The 22,265-nt window shown below is 38.8% G+C and overlaps 2 protein-coding genes across 2 annotated transcripts in view; one reads left to right on the top strand and one right to left on the bottom strand.

Moving 5' to 3' along the window:
- The window catches only part of LOC139980248 (arylsulfatase-like), a 128,382-nt gene that overhangs the window by 69,649 nt on the left and 36,468 nt on the right, over positions 1-22,265 (top strand). The gene's annotated exons all lie outside the window — the stretch shown is intronic.
- Positions 593-22,265, bottom strand: part of LOC139979600 (uncharacterized) — a 29,803-nt gene continuing 8,130 nt past the window's right edge. The window contains exons 6-17 of the mRNA XM_071990560.1: positions 14,134-14,255; positions 11,647-11,843; positions 10,481-10,551; positions 8,279-8,385; positions 7,194-7,251; positions 6,599-6,743; positions 5,778-5,817; positions 5,372-5,423; positions 4,546-4,729; positions 2,781-2,904; positions 1,797-1,887; positions 593-777 (exon numbers count right to left, since the gene is read on the bottom strand). Coding sequence (XP_071846661.1) covers positions 697-777; positions 1,797-1,887; positions 2,781-2,904; positions 4,546-4,729; positions 5,372-5,423; positions 5,778-5,817; positions 6,599-6,743; positions 7,194-7,251; positions 8,279-8,385; positions 10,481-10,551; positions 11,647-11,843; positions 14,134-14,255 — 1,272 coding nt within the window. The 3' untranslated portion in view covers positions 593-696. The remainder of the gene's footprint in view (positions 778-1,796; positions 1,888-2,780; positions 2,905-4,545; positions 4,730-5,371; positions 5,424-5,777; positions 5,818-6,598; positions 6,744-7,193; positions 7,252-8,278; positions 8,386-10,480; positions 10,552-11,646; positions 11,844-14,133; positions 14,256-22,265) is intronic.

Genomic DNA, 22,265 nt, shown 5'->3' with positions numbered 1-22,265 from the left:
CTCCATTTGAGTAGCTCATCATACACACATACATAATTTAATATTGACACTTATACAATGAATACATGATTCCAGCTCTGATTCAAGATCAGTTCTTTGAATAAAACAATCACAACAGATTCCCGGGCTTCAAATTTATTACCTTCATATTCCAAAGCCACCTCTGGGAATAACATAAATGATTTTAATTTGTTCTCTTGTGATTGTTATGTTACAAAATTATATAAACATTCTGTGCAAGGCACAGAAGGTAGGTCCTTCAATAATATTTTGTTTGTAAAAATTTTGGCATTGGCAAAATGAGTTCTGAAGGAAAAGGAATGATGGTACACTTTGTTTGATTCAGCCCAATTTTATATCTCATTAGAATTTCCAAATCTAATTCAGAACTATATTAAAAGCCAGGTTGATGACAACATTTTAGCTAGAATCATCAAACCACCTATAGGATCATTTGGGTATTTGCATCTTCAGATTGAATGGCAGTCCATCAAATAATGGATCGTTCCATTATTTGATGGATTGCAAGACTAGTTTTTCCCTGAGATCATTGCTTCCAAATGCCATCCTAGTCCAAATTATTTTGTTCTTAAAAAAAATCAGTTGATAAATTTCCTCATCAAGATTTTCCTGTTTTATTAGTTATGATGATGTAGAAAACTAAATGAAAGCACACTTTGTGACGACTAATTTGGATCATCTACTGTTAGTCTTGGAAAGCAGGTCCGGCAGATTCGGTATCTCAAAATCCAGTAACATTTGGCCATAACATTTACCCTATTTGAAAAAGAGAGAGAGAGAGATGGCCATTAAATATTTGATAAACTTGCTCAACATTTACTTAGGTTCAAGCAATGGAGGAATAAACAAGTGAGATTAACCATCTCTGGCATGAATAAAGATGTAGTGAAACACAACACAAAAGTTCAATGTCATGCATCGAGTGGAAACATGATTTTAACTTCTCTCATTGTTTTGCCATCAGCATAACAACAGATATTATTCTCAGAGGTCAGAATGGAGCTTTAAGAATCCATTATGGACATCCTGACAAAATTTGAGAAACTTCAATTGTGGTCCAAATTTGACAATTTTGTAAGGCTATACCCTTACCATTTTTTCAAATTTTGGCCAAAAATTGTGACATTTTTCAATTCTTCACAGAATGATGTAGATGGTGTAGAGCGCTCTCTTCCTTATATAGCACTCCAGGAAATGACGTAATAGATACTTTAGAATCCTTATGGACATCCTGACTTGAGACACTTCAATTTTGGTCCAAATTTGACAATTTTGTAAGGCTATAGCCTTACCATTTATTCAAATTTCGGCCAAAATTGAGATTTTTTTAAATTCTTCCCAGAATGATGTAGATAGTGTAGAGCGTTGTCCTCTTTATATATCATGCACACTTCTCTTCCAAATCGGTCCAAATTAAAGAAAGAGCCAGTTTTACGAGAAAAGTTTCATCATCATATCACTCTATTAATACACCAAATGAAGCTGAAAATTTCAAACAACTCCACTCTAAACTCGAGGAAATGCCATAATGGAGCCTTTATCCAGATGGACATCCTGACAAAATTTAAGAAACCTTTTTAGGTTTTTTTTTATTATTTTTATTTATTTATTTTATTTTATTTTTATTTTATTTTTTTATTTAAGAAAAAATTTAAGAAAATTTTAGAAAGAAAAAATTTCAGTAACAATTAAGAGGTTGCAAAAAGTTTGCTATTCTGCATTCTAAGAAAATGCTTTCAACAGTTGTTTTTGATTTACAACAATGTTATGCTTACCTGTGGATCTGCCCTCATAGATGCAACGCCACCACCTCCCAATGACTTCTGAAGTACAAAGTTAAGAGCAGTGATTCCAGGTAGTTCATACCTGAAAGTAACAACAGCTGAGTAAGAAACCATATTTACCAAGCCCAGAGACTTCATATCTGATTGTAACAATACTTTGTACATTAGAAGTTAATTCATACCGGAAAATAGCAACAGTTTTTACACTAAAGTAATAAACCACATTTACTGGGCCCAGGTAGTTCATACCCTGATAGTAACAATAGTTTGTACATTAGGAATGCTAAAACTGCTTTTCAGCCCATGTTATAGTAAAAAATGCCACAATTAACCCATGGTTAAATCATAACATTTTATGTTGTATATCCCAAAACGGTCTAAGGTCGATTTACAATAAATGATAACACTAATATCTTTCATTTGACTTCAGATGTATTGTTTTCTTTGTGTGTAAGGAAAATGAGGAAATGCTATCTTTTCTGAACTTTTGATGGTCCAAGAAACTTTTGCAGCATAGCAGCAATATGATGTCTTAAGGACAACTTTCTCTTCTTTTACAATTGACTTCACAAAACATCTTTATTGGGATTTGGAATGCTTTCCAACAAAGTCCCTCTAAGATCAAGCCTGCTTGATCCATTCTCCACCCTGTGTATTCATGACAGTGTTATGTCAAATATGACAAGTCCCATGTAAATGGAATACATAGTACAGATATCATGTTAGGTGAACGACCAACAGTGAAGGGTAGATCATACTGAGTATCTGATAAAGAATGGATACTGCACTGTCTGTTAGATATTTGGCACCATGCCTGAAGCAAAGCCAAACCTTCAATCCTACTTTACGTTTTGTCAGGAGTCAACCTTGACAGGAATAGCTCTGAATAACAAGCAAATTTATATCATTTTAAATTTCAAATTTAAGTTATTTCAGTTTAAAAGTTGTGACAGTTGCTAGGGTTCCTGTGCTTACCTCGTCACAAGTTTTTCAGATGGACTGCTTTTATCTAGCACGTGTTCAAAGTAAGCTTCAACAGTTTCCTCTGTGAGAGCCTGCTTCAGATAAGGCAAGTAAGATGGGTGTCGTGCTATTACTCCTGTAGATACGGAGAGATGACAGAGATATGTGATTACATCTTCTTCACAGGTTAAAGGGTGTGAAGACTCGCGCAAAAAGAAACGTCAAATGCCGGTAATTTGACCTAGTTTTGAATGAGGTGTAACAAGTGTTAAACACCACCATCAATCCCAAAAAATACACACACAGCTTGCTACCATCAGTATTTAGACACTAGTGTACAGTCAGTACATACAGCTCTGGTCAATACCCACAGCACAGTATACAAACGATACAGTGGTGGACATCTCAGGTCCAGCTAAAGATAAGAATTAAAGTATCACATTTCATTACTGTCTGCATTTTGTAGCGACACAAACAAAAATGTCACTTGCAACTTGCAAGCAACAGAAAGTTAACTTTAGCAGATGGCCGCACGCGATTTGGGGCGACTCTTCAATGCCTTTAAAGAATTTACAACAGTAGCAAGAAGGAATTGTGAGTCAAGCTACAGTGTATTATCACTTTAAAAACACTTCACTGTTACATCATGTAATATGTAAATGCTTCACAATGGAATAGTCATATACCAAGCTAAGTGAGACAACCATTTGGTAACTGCATCAAAACTGTGGCATATAACAATGAAAGGTGACCACACTTCTACCAAGAAATCTGGGGACACGTCACTGATGTTAACCTGCTGTGGAGATAAAGGATTTAGTAACTACACTATGTATAAAGGCAGGGGTAGAATGTGAGGGATAGTTAGTTGGTGGTTCTGTTTTCTGGATGATGCACAATCGAATGCCTATGTTACGAACACCACATTCTAGAAAGAAGTACTTTGTCCGAGATAAAAATCCCAAAATTGTCCAAAACACCAGTTTTTGGGATATTCCTTGGGAAACAGTCAATCTGGCGATGGTGAAGGAAAGTCTGGTCACCTTAGCCTGCAGAGTAAATATCATGATGGCAATTTTGCAGCAAAAGACAATACCAACTTGAACAGCTACTGATGTATCTTTACTTTACCATCTGAAAATGTTAACTTTCCGTTGCTTGCAAGTGACGTTTTGTTCGTGTCGCTACAAAATGCAGACAGTAATGAAACGTAATACTAATAATTGTAATCTTTAGCTGGACCTGAGATGTCCATCACTGCATCGTTTGTACAGTGCTGTGGGTATTGACCGTAGCTGTATGTATTGACTGTACACTAGTGTCTTACTGACAGTAGCAAGCTGTGTGTGTATTTTTTGGGATCGATAACACTTCTGTTACACCTCATTCGAAACTATAGGTCAGATAACCGGCATTAGACGTTTCTTTTTGCGCGAGTCTTCACACCCTTTAATATTTCTGTTGCAGTGTCTCGGCTTTTGCAATAAAGGTACTTGTATTAGGTTGGGGTCTAGTTTGCCTCAGAGGTAATAGTTGTGGTTGACTGGCCCCAGTTTGGGGAAAAGAGTGAAATTTGTTTCCACTTTGCCACAGGGGTGCTAGAGTTAAGGGTGGCTCCACCTTGTGCGATAGAGGTGCATGAGTTGAGTTGCCATGATGGCTATTGTCACAGTTCACATTAGAGATCATTGCTTTAATTCTTGACTTGTTTTCAATGCACGATTGGGAGTTTTTCTCTGCAAGATAGTTTATAAAGATTGTGTACTCAGGAACTTACCAACATTAGCAGAGTTTGCCTTATCCCCACTCCTTGTGTATGCGAGTTGACCTACGGTGAATGTATGGTCGCCTGTCTCTAAGCTATCCTGTGAGGTCCCGGGGGTTGGCTCTGGGGTATCCACCTCGCCGTCTGTCTCAGACAAAGGAACCTTCTCTGTGACTCCATCCATGTGAACTTCCACCTTCACAGAATATAAACACATTCATGATCCAACATGCACAAATAGTTGTTTCAAAGGCAAGAAAGTGACATTTACATACATCTGAAAAAATAAATCCAAAACCTGCTATGTACAAGACTATTCCAATTACTGTTGGTATTTACAAACACCTCTCCCTATCTTTTTTTTTAACTGAGCACAAAATTGTCGCCTGTTTTCAGCAATAGTGTCTAATACAAATCAACAACCTGAGGGAAGAGTTGTGATGTTACTGATCAGGTTGAATGAATTACAAATGGTAGCCATGTGTGTACTCTGCAAGCAGCAATGTAACAACGTTATCTGTAGCTGGTAAAGGGGGTCAAACAGGGGGGGGTGGAGAGGGTCAACCACAGCAGAAGAGTCTCAAAAGAAAATCCAATATCAACATTTACAAAAGCCCAATTTGCTAAATAGCTTCAACAAGAAATTTGAAAAGAGGACACAGTAGGCCTACCATACAACATTAAATGGGATCAAATTGTAGGCTTTACTTGACAGGACTTTTGATGTAAGGGTGGGTTAAATGGAAGGGAGATGAGAATATTCACAAATAACTTTTGATAAAGAAGTTGAACATAGTTTCTTCAATTGAAATGATTGGACAGAACCTTTGATACCTACGTTAAGTTTCTCTTTCGGGTATAAGAAAGAGAACAGTTTCAAGACAGGTGATCTGTAAAAGAAAAATAAATATACAATTATCTATGTGAAACCGAATCATTCAAAATAGTGCAGCTTGCAATAAAATGTGCTGTTATAGCCCCTAACAACAAATAAGACAAGGTACTTGATGACATGATTCACATCTACTAGAAAGATGTGAGGGGGGCAGGGGGGGAGGATTCTGCAAGGAAGAATCTATAGAATGGTACTATAGAATAACTTTTAACATTTTTAGCCAACAACTATTGTTAGTTTAAATACAAGAAAGTAAATGACAAGGTAAAGGCCTAATTACTGGTCCAAGGACTCTAATTTCAAATCAAAGATTTCATGGATTGGTTAAAAAATATCAGAAAGAACTTACATCTTTGGTCTTCCTCCACCTGGTCCAGTGGTCCCTGGAGCTATTCCAAGGAAGAAGAAGGAAAGTAACATGATGTCACTACAAATTACATTTTCTGATAGCATCATTCTGTCATTCCCAATGCTCTCACCATTCAGTCAAAGATATACCTCCTATCAAAAAACACCCCAAGCTCTTTGCCCAAGAAACAAACAGGCGCCTAAACCTGTTGGAAGTTTTGATTGTTTTACTCAAAGGCACACCCCAAAACACCAAATAACCCCTCAGCTGATCAATTCAACAATACCATTTCCCATCACCCCCTTGGATTTGTAGCTCTGTTAACGATGACCTTACCCATGCCGGTTCCTGCTGGGGCCAGTTCCCTTGCTAACAGGCCCACCCCTTTCTTATTGGATGTTCAGAATTAATCAGAGCTACCCACTTGGATTTTTAGCTCTGTTAACGATGACCTTACCCATGCCGGTTCCTGCTGGGGCCAGTTCCCTTGCTAACAGCCCCACCCCTTTCTTGACTGGATGTTCAGAATTAATCAGAGCTATCCACTTGGATTTTTAGCTCTGTTAACGATGACCTTACCCATGCCGGTTCCTGCTGGGGCCAGTTCCCTTGCTAACAGCCCCCCCCCCCCCCTCTTTCTTGTCTGGATGTAATCAGAGCTACCCACTTGGATTTTTAGCTCTGTTAACGATGACCTTACCCATGCCGGTTCCTGCTGGGGCCAGTTCCCTTGCTAACAGCCCCACCCCTTTCTTGTCTGGATGTTCAGAATTAATCAGAGCTACCCCTTGGATTTGTAGTTCTGTTAAAGATGACCTTACCCATGCCGGTTCCTGCTGGGGCCAGTTCCCTTGCTAACAGCCCCACCCCTTTCTTGTCTGGATGTTCAGCACTGATCAGAGCTACCACCTCCCGAGTCTGATTGTTGCGTGCGTGCGGTCCGTACATGGACTCCGCCCCAAGCATCTACCAGCAAAGGAAAAAATAAAAGGAACTGAAAACAAAGAATTGAGTCAACTCTTTCATAACTTTGGTCCTATGGTTGTCAAGGACGTTATTAAATTTAAATCTTTGAACAGATATGCATTTTCTTAATTCGTCGCTGAATCTCCTAAAGTGATAAATTTTAATCTGCCCCATAAAACCCGATCAATTGAACTAATATCTCTATTTAGTACTTTTAAGTTAAAAACAGACACTCACAGATACACCAATTCTATCCCAGAAAAAGAATCAAAGTATTAAGTAGTATATGAATTGACTGTTTCATGCCATTTTGACAATTGATCATACTGGGGACGTTTAACTTGGTAGTATTCTGGATGATATTATTTAATGTAAATTAAGAAGTTTGAAGACTCATCTATCACCACTAATATATGATATTATTTTATTTGCTAGTATTGTTTCGTCTACCTGTACATGGGTCCGAGAAAAGTCCTCCATTCCCAGAAACTTCAGCATTCCTCTCACTCTGGTAAAGAAAATTCGCAAAATTTCAAAACGATTATTCTAGACGTTTGCAGTTGAATACGATAACAAAACAAAAATTGCAAAGTCCTTCCCGTTTTCTACTAAGAAGGTACAATGTTCATAAGCTACCAACAAAAGGATTATCAAACATTTACAATGTCTCAAAGGTCTCTTAAACCTATGTATTGGATTGAATTTGTGATAATCTGATACTGGTAACTATCAAATGCAACCGCTTCATGGACATAAAAGGTTTCTGTAAACATACTCTAAAATTATAAGTCCACTAAACAGTCTTGCACAACAAAAATGACTTTAAACGATTCAATTACGGTTTCCATTCCATGAATGTTACATTCAATTTTAATGTTACATAACATGTTACATTCAATTTTTTGTACTGCATTAAGCAGTTAATATGTGCCACTTATGATAAGGAGTCAAATGAATCTCCAAGCTAGATAAGGGGAGTAAGTTGGGTTTGCATCAGAATTTTAGCATTTAACGTCTTACAGAAAATGATGAATGGCAGCAACATGACAGAAATGGACATTAACATCTTGATTGCACCTTAACGCTGCCAACTTAAAACGGATGTTATTATGAAAGTTAGCAAACAGCTATGGAAGTGTTGAAAAAAAGTCTGACTGTCAACTTTCACAATTTCCTTCAACTGACAAAGTTCAACTGCAGTGTTCTTTTCGTGTATCACACAACAGGCACCGAAAAAGGACTCATACATCTGCATTTCATGTATCACACAACAGGCACAGGAAAGGACACACACATCTGCATTTCAAATCATCATAAACTGGCTCAAATCATAATCTTTATAATAACAAAAGATAAAGCACCAGAAGCCAGGAGAAAGTTTGACCTCAATGTTGTCACTCTGGAGATAGAGGTCATGACTTAAGACAGAGAATTGTAGGTATGAAAGAAGTTTCGGTTGATGTCAACATTAAAGACAAAAGCCAGTATTTTACTACAGTGGTGGGTATGATTACATGCATGGTTGCTAAGGTTACCTCTTGAGGATGTTCTCAGCTGTTTTCTGACCCTTCTCGGCTGCTCTGGGACCACCAATAACACACATGAAGACTATTTTATTCCCTGCCAAGTAAGTTGCTGTAACCTGCAAATCAAATTTTTTAAATTACAAAATACAATTAGGGGATGTGAATGAATGCAAGATCGTTGAACAAATCTGTTCTTATTTGGCAACATCGGGAGCCAAAATGTCATTCTTTTACACTGACATCCCATTCTGCACACTTTAGTGTTTGACAAATTTGTACCTCCTATATGCTGAATTCTGTTGAGCTCAAGTGACATTTGACCTTCACCAAAAACAATTCGTTTCATGTACTCACTAATTTGGGATCTAACCACCAAAATAACAAGTTAGATGAATTTTTAGTGAGTTCGTAAGTTTACAAAGTACACACTCAAACTGCACTTTTTCAGTTTATCACCTTTACAAGTGTTTCAGAACTTTGTTGACCTCAAATGACATTTGACCTCCACCAATAGGGGTTTTGTACCAATTAAGAAGAATGTATATACCAGGTTTGAAGTTTATCCAAGCTTTGCTGTTGCAACTATTGTACTGAAGAAATCCTCAGACTTTGCAATATGCTGACCCAAAATGACTTCCACCAATATCAAAAAGATTGTGTTACTGACCATAAAGGTGGATCTGCACATCAACCATGAAGTTCATACAAGCTTTGGTTTTGCAAATATCATGTTCATTGGCCTCTGTTGACCCCAAATGACTTTTGACCTAAATCAATTTTGAAAAGGGGTTTGCACTCATTATTATGGTGAATCTACATATCAAATATGAAGTTCCTACAAGCTTTACTTCTGCAGGATTTACTCAATTTAAAAAGACCTTTGACCTCTACAAATTTCAGTGCCGATCTTGTTCTTACCAAGGGGGATCTTCATACCAAGTATGAGTATTCCCCAAGTTTGCAGTTATCATTTCTACAAGATTTTCAGACTTTCACCTCTGTTGACTGCAAATGACCTTTAGCCTCCACCAAGTTAGACAGCTTGTACTCACATACAGGAATTTAATTCAAATATGAACTTCAACCTTCATGCACCTATTTTAAGTTATCTTGTTGACAAGCAGGCGTGTCACATGCATAAATACACACAAATATATCACCATCACATAGATTCATTTTGCCATCAGCAAGCTGAAAATAAATAGTCTACAGTATTATTTGAAAACTCCATCTCAATATGTTGTCCCTAGCTCATGATAATAACATTTCATTAAATGAAACCTATCTTCCCTGGTTAAACCCTTCCTTACTCTAAGAAGTGTATCTCTGTGGGTGGACTATGATGTCATTATGACAAATGAACTTCAAAAGCCTTACTTTCCTATCATTCTCTTCCTATTGATTTATCCTTGAAACCTTTACAATGTGTGCTTAGCTTAGTTCTCAGTATTTAAAACTATTTCATCAAAATGCAGCTATTTGGTAGGAATTACTTTCCTCTGAGAACAAACAATTTAGATATTAAAAACAAAAAACAAAACATTTGCACAGCTCAATTGCCATGATGACATCGTTCACTTCGCCTTTGCAAGATGCGACCAAAAAATATAACCAAATTTGAATGAAACATATCTTCACCAATCATAGTACAAACGCTGCAAGGCATTTGTTTTTCACCTTAATATGGAGCAAATTTCCAGCAATCTCTTTTAAGCAATCAACTCTCAGAGACAGAATTATTATGCTTTGTTGATCCACAAACTAAAGATCTCACAATTTTCAGAAGAAGAATCTTCAGCCACTGGAATACCCCGTTAAAGCTTTAATGTTTTGGAGAGTAGAATAAAAACTATTAACCTTTATTCATGCAGTGGCTTAAGGATCAACAGCACTACAAACAAATATCTCATATGTGATGTAGCAACTGTTGACATAGAAAAACTAAGCAAACAGATTTCTCAAACCAGATAAACTTTATCGAGAAATAACCGTATCAAATACCTGCGAAGTGGTTGGTAACTGCAGCTACATTGGTTAACAGGATCTTTTTAGGTCATTCTGAATATTGTTACAATGGCCACACTTTGGAAGTTTTACTGGCAGTAAGGTTACTATAGCCGTAAGGAAGCACTAAGTATGGAAGACCGGGAATGCCACAACTATCATACAAGTAACTATGGATGCCTAGCAGCACAATATCATCACGCTAACCTTGTATTTGGAGGATGGGGGTAGCCCTTTCGCTCCTGCCACTGAAACACCATCTTCCTGTGTTGTTGGATCTAGAGGGGATACAAAGATGAGAAATACCAGTGAGTTTTTTACCTTTTAGAAGATACCAGCGGGTGCTACCGACCAGCAATGAATCCTACTGTTATGTGAAGAGTTAAGGACTTGAGCAGAGGATAACTACTTGTAAAGTGGGTAAAAGTTCTTCTTCTCAACCAAGAGTAATCCACTGTTTTCCCAATCGTGAGCAATTTGCCAACTTATAAAGCATTTAAAAGTGGTCTCAAATTAGTTTTTGGATTAATCCCCAACATTACAAAATAAGCGAAATTGTGAAGAACCTATAGCAACAGCCCTCCCCCTTCCCCACTCACTCAACCACACCTCCTACACAGGATATTGTAGTTAACCTATAGCAACACCCCTCCCCCCTCCCTCACTCACCCAACCACCCCTCCTCCAAATTACATTGTAGAGAATCTATAGCAACACCCCTCCACTTCACTCACCCAACCACCCTCTCCTTTCCCACTCACTCACTCACCCAACCACCCCACCTTCCCCTCTCACTCACCCAACCATTCCCCTTCCCCACTCACTCACACAACCACCCCACCTTCCCCACTCACTCACCCAACTACCCCACTCACTCACTGACCCAGCCACCCCTCCTTCCACACTGACTCACCCAACCACCCCTCCTTCCCCACTCACTCACCCAACCACCCCTTCTTCCCCACTCACTCACCCAACCACCTTCCCCACTCACTCTCCCAACCACCCCTCCTTCCCACTCACTCACCCAACCACTCCTCCTTCCCCACTCACTCACCCAACCACCCGACCTAGCTTCCCCACTCACTCACCCAACCACCCTACCTAGCTTCCCCACTCACTCACCTTACCACACCATTTTCCCCACTCACTCACCCAACCATCCCACCTTCCCCACTCACTCACCCAACCATCCCACTTCCCCACTCACTCACCCAACCATCCCACTTTCCCCACTCACTCACCCAACCACCCCCACCTTCCCCACTCACTCACCCCACCTTCTCCACTTACCCAACAACCCCTCATTCCCCAATCACTCACCCAACCACACCTCCTCCACCAGGGTTGCTTTAGAGTCTCAAATACAGTACCTTTTGCTGCAGACAAGCTGACATTGGAAAAGTCACAAGTGACATCTGGAAGTAAGTAACGCCTGGGATCGCCAATCTCATAAATCAATTGCTCCGCAACCGTTGCTGTGGTAACTAGTCCACCTGTCTTGGGTGGTTTGGAGAGAATGAATGTACCGTCTGAGGAGCATTCAACTATTGGGAAGCCAATTTTATCCCTTTGAGGAGAACAAAATGCCAAGAAATAAAGATTAAATTGCTGGTCATGTCTGACTAAATAATATACAGAGAATTCTGAATTCTGAAGTTGAAATATTAGAAACAAGCATTATTTCTCAACAGTTGCAGTGGCCAAATTGGTTATTCTCTGTGACTGAGAGAGTCAGACAAGCTCCATGTCCTGAGTTCAAATCCACATGAGAGCATTTTTATTTTCTGCTTTTTTCCTGCTTCCATACTGAATTCTGAAGTTGAAATATTAGAAACGAGCATTATTTCTCAACAGTTGCAGTGGCCAAGTTGGTAGTTCTCTGTGACTGAGAGAGTCAGACAAGCTCCATGTCCTGAGTTCAAATCCACATGAGAGCATTTTTATTTTCTTCTTTTTTCAGGCTTCCATACTGAATTCTGAAGTTGAAATATTAGAAACGAGCATTATTTCTCAACAGTTGCTGTGGCCAAGTTGGTAGTTCTCTGTGACTGAGAAAGTGAGACAAGCTGCCATGTCCTGAGTTCGACTCCAGCCAGAGCCTTTTAATTTTATGTTCTTTGGAAAAGGCAGAAGTATAAAGGTAAGAAACAAATTTTTCCCATTGGGAACCAAAATGGTGTAGTTGGTTGTTCTGCCAACAAGCTGTTTGATTTTCCTGATATCCTGGGTTCAAGACCAGGTTGAGGTGAGAAAGGATAGGCAAGAAAGGGAGAGTAAAAGGAGAGAGGCCAGAGAGGGTGTAGCGAGAAGGGGAGGGAGTGGCAAGGAGAGAAGGGGAGGAGGGTGAGGCGAGGAGGGTGAGGGAAGGAGGGTGGGTGAGGCGAGGAAGGGTAAGTGAGTTTGCCGGTACCCCCTCCCCCCTGACAAGGTTCCCAAGCGGCCTCCCTATCCCAGACAAGGATCAGTGGAGAAAATGTTTTATAAAATGTCTAAGTCCAAACAAGTGGATCTTTAAATATTTGCAAAGCTTGCAATGTCAGTGTCTTCTCTAATGGTCTAGTGGTAGAGCAGAAGATTTTGCATCACAGGGTCCCTGGTTCAAAACCAACTTTTGTGTCTGCTTTTACTTTTTACTTTTAGTAAAAGAAATTTTCCAAGAAAAAAAACAACACAAGAAAAACAAAACAAACAGCTGATTTTTCTCACCTTGTTTAGCAGCTTATGCAAAACACAACCATCAAAGTTTATATATTTTAAAAATATATATTCATATAGATATAACTTTTAGACATATAGATAGATAGATAGATAGATAGATATATATATATATATTTAGATATATAAATAAAAACAGAAAGCAAGTGGGCTTATTGTGATTCCTTGCCAATTGAGATTATAATCCCAAGCTTTAATATCACATTGAACATACACCATCATGTACCCGCTATCTATCAACACCTTCACAGAAAGTATGATTCAATTCTGAAAATGTTTACATTTGACCCTGTGACCTCATTATTATTCATACGATGAACACCAAAATCAATAGGGTTCATCTACTCACTATGGCGCATCTATGTACCAAGTATGACTTCAATCCAACTTGTCGCTAGTTACTTCAGTTACTGTGTTTACGAGCTATTTTAGTGAAAATCAACTTAAGCCCTGCCCCCTACTAAAAATGCATCATATCAACTTGAACATATATCACCATGTACCAGCTATCTACCAATATATTAATATGAAGTATAAATACATTCTGATGTTTGGTTGCAGAGTTATTAGCATGTAAAGATTTTTACGTTTGACCCTGTGACCTCATTATTATTCATGAGATGAGCAACAAGGTCAATAGGGTTCATCTACTCACTATGGCACATATATGTAGCAAGTATGACTTCATTCCAACTTCTTGTTGTTCATTTACCGTGTTTACAAGCTATTTTAGTGAAAATAAACTTAAGCCCGCCCCCTACTAAATATGCATAATATCAATTTGAACATACGTTACCATGGACCCACTATCTACCAACACATTAATACCAAATTTGAATAAATTCTGACTTTTGCAGAGTTATTAGCATTTAAAGATTATCAGGTTTGATGGTGTGACCTCATTATTTTTCATGAAATGAGCACCAAAATCAATAGGGTTCATCTACTCACTATGGCGCATCAATGAACCAAGTAAGATTTGAATCCAACTTCTCGTTGTTCAGTTACCATGTTTACAAGCTAATATATAAAACCCAAATATACCTGAATCTGAACTGTTCTAATCAATCTTTTTGACTAAAATATGTCATCGTTTCACATTTTATGTCCTAAGTTTGAAATATTTTTAAGTCTGCTCTTACCATCCCTCTACCAGATGCCAATCAGTAAACGTTCCACCTGTCGCTTGGGCTCCACACTCCACCAAATGTCCAGCAAGACTACCCATGGCCAGTCGGTCATAGTCATCCGTTCCCCACTTGAACTGTGGAAACAATAAGAAGACCGATTTTGGACATTACGATCTGAAGAATAAACACACAAATACTGTAGTTTTTTCTTCAACAGAACTCTTTAAAGAATGATCAATATAATCAACATAATACACAACACTGTGGTACAAAAGAAAACGAGTAATTCTGATCTGCATCTCACTGACTAAAAGGTGATCAGTATTCCCTCCAGATATGCTAGAAAGTCAGAAAATGGCCACCCATGCTCATACACTGAGAAATTAAGACATCTCTTTTTAACAATCTGCAATGCCTGCAGATAATTGGGGGACTAACTCTTCGGTGACCAGACATCCCCGATCTCCTGGGAGTGTTCCCAGATTCCAGAGCGGATATGACTATTAAATTTGAATTTCACCAGTTCGTAGAAGCAACTCGCAACCTAGGCTTTGCTTTTTTACAATTACGCTCATGACTCACAGATAAAGTACTCTCAGATTATGGAATAACTTCATCGGCTGTATTTCAGGCACCTGGAAAACATCTATTTGAACTTGGTGATAAATAAGGAGACACCAATTTAGTTTACATAAACCTTGGACAAAGAAAAGCCTGTTTTACGATGTTTCATCCTTAAAAACCACCAAAACACTGAGAGGCCCTCAAAAGTGTCCCTCCTCTAAAAATGTCATGTTGGTTCATAGCTCCAGATGTAAACATGCAAAAACATCTGGAAACCTTACAGGAAACTAGTTTTAAAACGGTTTGCAATTTTTAGCATGCATTAAAATTGGGGCCAATAGTGATGACCTTATAAAAACAGGGAGAGATGAATAGTCAACGTTTGGCTATAAATTGCAATGTGCAGTATTTAGCACGATGAAGAAACGCTCGTAATTACATAAAACCAGTTCTATTTTGCAGAAAAATTGTGACGTACAAAATTTGTGACCTACTGTAAATACTATACAGCCACGCAAAGTTCAAACACTTCATAAAATATTCCTGGCAAAACATTCTGAATTTATGTATTCATGTGAAAGGTCTTGCCACTGGTGCACCCAATTATGAGGACAGATAATTATACCTGATTCATGTCAGCTCTGGACACTAATATGAATATTCAGTAACTTGTTACTGCATATAAATATATAGTCCTATTTCAATTTTCAAAGTGTAATGCTTTTTCATTTACATTGCAATTTTTCAGTTTCTTCTGTGACTTTACAGTGATGCTTGGTCAATGCTACATAAGCAACTGGGGCACTACATCACTTAACCATGATTACATAGAAATAAAAATCTAGTTAGGGGCTCTTTCCAACCTGCATTTACACACAAAATATCACAAACCACAACTTTTCTTATATATCAAACTAAAGACCAGTCTACAAAGTGTATACAGTGCCTTCTGTAACACAATAAGTCTGTATCAGTGACGCTTGGTCAATGCTACATTAAGTAACTTGGGCACTACATCACTTAACCATGATACCATAGAAATGAAATTCAAATTAGGGGCTCTTACCAACCTGCATTTACACACAAAATATCACAAACCACAACATTTCCTTTTATATTAAACCAAAGACCACTCTACAAAGTGTATACAGTGCCTACTGTAACACAATAAGTATAATTACCACATGCTGTAGTCATGTCTTGTTGTGTCTTGTTATTCAAATGTTCTGGTTGTTAGATGGTGTTGTATTTGAAAACTACCTAGATAGAGCGGCCAACAAGGAAACAACTTTTAAGGTCAAAATAGAATAAAACTGTTAGCAAACTGCTTATCCACTAGAGAGCCTGTGTAAATGTGTAAAAGTAAGTTGGCCTGACGTTTCGATCCTAGCAGGATCTTCTTCAAAGGCTACATGACAAGTAACAGAAGGGACACAAACACGCACAGTGGGTGTTTGTGTCCCTTCACTAAGGTCACCTAAAGGGTATCCGAAAGGTTGTCCCTGGATGAAATCCAGGGAAGTTCTTCTAATAAGACCCTTTCAATAAGGGATAAACAAATAAACACCCCAATTCATCATATCTTGTAGGTACATCAATCCTGCTTGAGTATCTTATAAATTATGATTTCATGCAGAAACAATATTAAAACACCAAGCACTGTTAGTCCAGGTGCGTATCCAGGGGGGGGGGCGTTGGGGGCGCGCGCCCCCCGGGTAAGAAAAAGAGAAGAAAAAAAAGAGAAGAAAAAAGGAAAAAGAGGGGGGGAAAGGAGAAGGAGAGGGAGGAAGGGAAAAGAAAAGAAAAGGAAGAAAGAGAGAAAAAGAAGAAAAGGAAAGAGTAGAAGCTAGAAAACGCCAAGACATCGGGAAGAGAAAGAGGAACAGTGACATCATTACAGCGCTGATCCCTATTATATTGTAATATTGTGACGAGCCCGCTTCCTCCGATAGTAAAACTATATCGGGACTCGCGATAGAAAGGTACTGGGATATCTTGATGCCGTATTTACGCTTCTTCAGGAGATGTCTCGAACGGAAGAAAACAATGACTTCACACAAAAAACAATTTGACAAGATCGGATTTGATTAATGATTCGGTATAATTTCTTCTCTGTCGATTCTCTTAACAAATAAAACTAAATTACAATGATTTGACTTGACTTGACTCCGTCAATTAAACAATTAGGAGTGATGACCTTTCGGCGGAGACATAAATTTGCTGACCAAGTCATAAATTTGCTGACGGAGTGATAAATTTCTGACCTCCTTTTTCTTTTATACCTTACTTCCATAAAATCTCACTGCGCACAATCAGTAGGCAGCCAATAACCTGACCATCCCGTATTAGCTTAATGATATAAAAATAAGTGCACTGGCACTGATCTGCCCTGATTGGTTGGGAGTTTGGAAGTCCATCCCCTTTCTTATGGAAACTTCCATACCACGTGAGAGAACCTTCTCGAATGTTCCACAGACATAATGGAATCTATTTTGGGAAAAGGCCCTGTACCAAGATTCAATAAGATAGTTAAAAACTTCTCGTGGGAAAACTGAATCCATGACCTAGATAAATACATAAGAGGCCTGTAAGGTGTCTCGATGGAGTGTTTCGGTAACATCAAAGAGATGGTATCACTATTTCATAACAATATACACAGGGTAGCCAGTGACGGATCAAGGATTTCGGAAGGGGTGTGTGCCTCACCCTACCCCTTACACCGACAACTCCATTTTTGACGTTTCCATTTTTCCTCTCTCACTCATGATCTATATATATATATATATATATACTATATATGGTCTGTCATAACGCGTGTGTGTGTATATACGCCTTAAAATTGTGCTATGAAACCAACTGTGGCTGGTCTTGAACTCGACCGTGTCGTCGGGGAACATGACGCATTTCGGGAAGGGGCGACCGCCCCCCCTCTCCTTCAGCATTATTTGTTATGACATCGCTAGTAATTTCAAAATAGAAAGTGCTTAGATGCAACTTACAAGGACTGGGAAGTGTCATTTCCAGCGATCTGGGAGGGATTTTCGGCCAAAATTTGCTTGTACGCTTCGCGCCAACAAATGGTCGTGGGTAGTGCCATTTCCAGCGATCTGGGAGGCATTTTCGGACAAACTTTTCTTGTACGCTTCGCGCAAACCTATGGTGGCGCTACGCTTAGATAATTTACCTACATGCTTCATCCCTCCCTTGGCAAATTCCTCGCTACGAGCCTGTTTGAATTTGTAAAGCAACCAGTAGATATGACATCATATCAGTGAGCATGAAATTGGGTTCCAGGATGAACAGCCTCAAAATTGTCCGACTTGCCCGTGAAAGTTGCGCAGTATACCGCGGGATGCTAATGTCTTAAGTTATGTAGATGGAGAAAAAGCATGGAGGTCCAATTATGTCAAAACCAAGGGCGGCGGAACGGGGAGGCACAGGGGGCACGTGCCCCCCACTTTTCCTCAGGTTAAAAATGTGCCCTTTTTCTATATAAAAATTGAGGTGTCTCAAGTTAGCAAGACGCCAGGGAACCAGAATGACACTTGGGAAGGGCCGTTTCCGGCCATCTGAGGGGTTTGTAAAACCAAAAATTTTCTTGCACGCTCCGCGCCAACCGATGGTGGCGCTCCGCTCAGATAGTCGTCCATATACTCTGCAAATCCTAGCCACGCCCCTCACTTTTAATGAATTTCTGTGGGTCAAACTCAAAGCTACTTCGAATGGAAAAAATGTGTTAAGATATTAACAACAAATAAACTCTAATTCGGAAGATTCCTACATTAGCAACTAGCATGATTTGACCTCATCTTGTCTCAAAAGAAAACTTGTTCCTTGTTTCCCAATTTGCACATTGGATATTGTAGTGCTAGTATGCACATTTTCCTTGGAGGGGGGGGGGGGGGGGGTCGTTGATGGAGTGATGTGTATTCGCAAATAAGAAAATACAATAAAAGTTATAAAGGGTACTAAATGTAAGGCTGCATCAGTCCAATCGAATTTCTGCAAAGTGCCCTTTGATGCCGGTGCCCCCCCCCCCCCAGGTTAAAAGTGCTTCCGCCGCCCTTGGTCGAAACTCTCTTTTACATTAGTAATGGCGAATTAGGGGCTGTAGCCCCCCCCCCCCAGCCTCCTACGTCTATGTGTGTAGTGTTCGGTTTTGGAAATATCTGCTAATTTTTCATTTCTTTCAACGAAGTTTGATAATAGCCGTTATAAGAGGTTTTAATATTTGTACACCAAGAAATTAACTGTGTCGGAATTTTCGAAAATTTCTGAGCAACATTCTTCATTACAGTTCCCTCTACTCGTGCAATTTTGACCGGTCTGTTAGGGTTGAAGCAGATTTTTCTATATTGTTTGTCCATAGATGAAATTTTGTGCAACGTTAGGGTATGTTTTGAGGTGAGTTTATTCACGAGAAACGTGAATTTTCAAATTCTGGACAAATAATGGGCTTAAAACCTTGAAAAGTGGGGCTGACGGATATTGTGTGCCGCGACGTAGAATCACCTATTCAAAAGCAATGATCCACAGGAGATGCGATGAGGTCGAACATGTTTTGTGACTGGTGACAATCTTCAAAAAAGTTATGGATGGAAAAAAAAAACTATTGGGAAATACTTGGTTCTCAGGCGAAAAGTGTACATCTGGTTGTTTATTTCAAGCCTGAGAAGTGCCATTTCCGGTGATCTGGGTGGTATCAAAACCAGAAATTTTCTTGTACGCTGCGCGCCAACCGATGGTGGCGCTCCGCTTAGATAGTAATTCGCGCCCCCCGGGTTAGAAAATCCTGGATACGCGCCTGTAGTCTGTGTTAGATATCACAATGATTAAGATGCATTGCTGTGAAAAATTAGACAAACAGAAATATTGATGAACTCTTACAAGTTGAGTTTGACTTGGACAAACCTTTATCGTGACAAATAGATTGTTCACACTTGCCCTTGATCAAGATATGACTTCTAAGGCTTCAAAATTTTATTGTACAGTTCAACTAACACACCTTTAACTTTTAAGAGAAAACCAAGGGGTTGATAATAACCACATGATGTAACAGCAGAATTAAACCATTGTATCAAATAACCAGTAGTATGCTAGGATATTAAAGCAGGATTAAAATGTTAAGTCAAATAGCCAACAGTAATGCAAGGATGAAACAGTAGAATTAAAATATTGTATCAAATAACCAGTAATATCTAAGGATCTAAAGCAGGGTTTCCCTAACTTTATCCCCCCACGAACCCGCTGTGGATGTCAGAGTTGGCCGCGAACCCCCAACTTTTCGAGACACGATCTGAGTCATCATATACTACAATACGCATAACAGTGCTTTGTAAAAAATCAAGTTCATAGTATAATATTGCAGAGTTTGTCGATAGGTACGGTACGACTTTTGTCCATTACTAAATTATATGATATTTCAGATATTAGTTCAACAAAAAGTACTCTAGTTTTTACTTTCAGAAACATCTCATGACTCCCTCTGGGATGGACTCACACACCCCCTGGGGGTTCATGCACCCCAGTTAGGGAACCCCTGATCTAAAGCTATTGTAACACAAGAAAGGGGTAACATGGTTGTGCACCTCTGGAGATGAAGTACTGGCCTTGTCACTCACAAATTAAATTCTTTAACTGCCTGTATTCTCTGATTCTTTCTTTTGATGCCTTTGGTTCACTTTCCGGGTTTTTTTTCATTTTTAATGAACTCTTTCTGCCTTTTCCACTTGTCTCATTGCCCGTCTTTTAATAAATACTATTTGTATTTGGACTTGCTCAGTTAACACAAATACACATGCAAAATGAACCAATGGTTCTGTGCTTTCTGCACTAATATTTTACCACATTCTCTGAGTTTATGCAACACTGCATGACAAAGCAGGCACCTCATGAGTAACATCAGCAAAAATTGTATTTCTGATTTTCAAAACTAGGTTTAAATTCATTAAACTGTATCTCAAGTTATGGGCCAAGATATTGAGATGGGGTTTTCAACCTAACAGTGTGGTATGATTTTCGTTTCTTCTTCAACATAACTTTCACATTCTTGTCACCAGAAATTGGTTTAATGGTTATCTGTCTTGTCTGCAACTACTGCATACTATAAAGTAAAGTATAGGTTTTAATTGTTCTTCAAACTTCGACTTCCACTTTTATTTAAACATCCTTCATGAAACAAGTCAAGTCAAAATGAGTCAGACTCTCCTGTAACCTCTCCTAAAATCAAAGGGAATAATCTCTATGGTTCAGCGACCACCAGAAACTTGTGGTGACCTGATGACCTTCATTATCTCTCTTCTAATGACAATAAAAATTACCAGGCATAAAATAATGAGATCATAAAATACTGTTTCTGTGTGGAAACGGTTCATACATCATAAATCATCATATCTCTCTACTTATGACAATAAAGATTACCAGACATAAAATAATGAGATCATAAAATACAGTTTCTGTGTGGAAACGGTTCATACATCATATTAAAATCAACCACGGGACATTGGAATCTTTGGAAGGCGCAGAGGTGAGAGAGTGTAGCCATAATGATAATAAGACAAGTGCTTCTTCCAATAGTTGTATTCTATCTTGCTGTAATAAAGTAAGTGCTGCAGCCCACCCCTAAAGTATTAAATAAGCACAGACACACAAGAACCACATGGTTAGAAGTAAACATGAGACTGGATTTACCAAGGAGAGGGCTATCCAGTTGACCCATTGGGCAGTGCAACTATTACCAACATGAGAAAATAAAAGGTATTCAAGGGAAAAGGCAACCATGGGACACACCCAAAGACAGTGGAACCAGGGAGATTGAAAAAAACAGCAGAAAGGGGCCAGTGGAAGGTAGAATGGGCAAAAGGAAACTATAAAGACCATAATGATCCCACCCTAGACACTAACAAATATGTTTTATGTTTCTATATTCCACAGAGTCATTTAGAGGTGTAACTTATCTTGTATATATAGCTCGAGCTGGAAACAATTACATATTTTTCACCTTGCCAAACCAAGAAAAGAGTGTCCATACTCTATAGAAACTATTAATCATCGTCTGCAGGCAGTTCATGGGCAGGTAGCTCTAAAATCTTATTAATTAAAAAAAAATAATAATATATTAATAATAACAGTTATTAATAAATATAATTTTAGTAATGAATAAATCATAATCAATAAATAATCGTTGTCTGTAGGAGGTTAATGGGCAGCTAGCTCTAAAATCTTATTAATTAAAAAAATAAACAATTAATAACAGTGTTCTCCACTACCGGTTTTGTCCGGGCGTGCCGCCCGGACAAAATTTGAAAAGGCTGGCTAGTGCCCGGACATAAAGCTACCGCCCGGAAGAAAAACTTGGCCGCCCGGACAAAAAAAAATACACTGGCACCTCGTCAAACATTTTCTAAAAGTCACTCATATTCTTTAAGAGTGACGAATTTGATCGAAACTACATGTTTTGTTTCTGCCGCGGCCGCGAAGATTTACAAAACTGTCGATATTATGAAACAAACTACGTTCGGCAAAGCCCCGTTTCTAGAATGCCTAACAATGAACAGCGTGCACGATACGTACATCAGTTT

Source organism: Apostichopus japonicus, chromosome 14, assembly GCF_037975245.1.
Source record: "Apostichopus japonicus isolate 1M-3 chromosome 14, ASM3797524v1, whole genome shotgun sequence".
Lineage (NCBI taxonomy): Eukaryota > Metazoa > Echinodermata > Holothuroidea > Aspidochirotida > Stichopodidae > Apostichopus > Apostichopus japonicus.
This window is presented reverse-complemented; position numbering and strand designations above follow the sequence as displayed.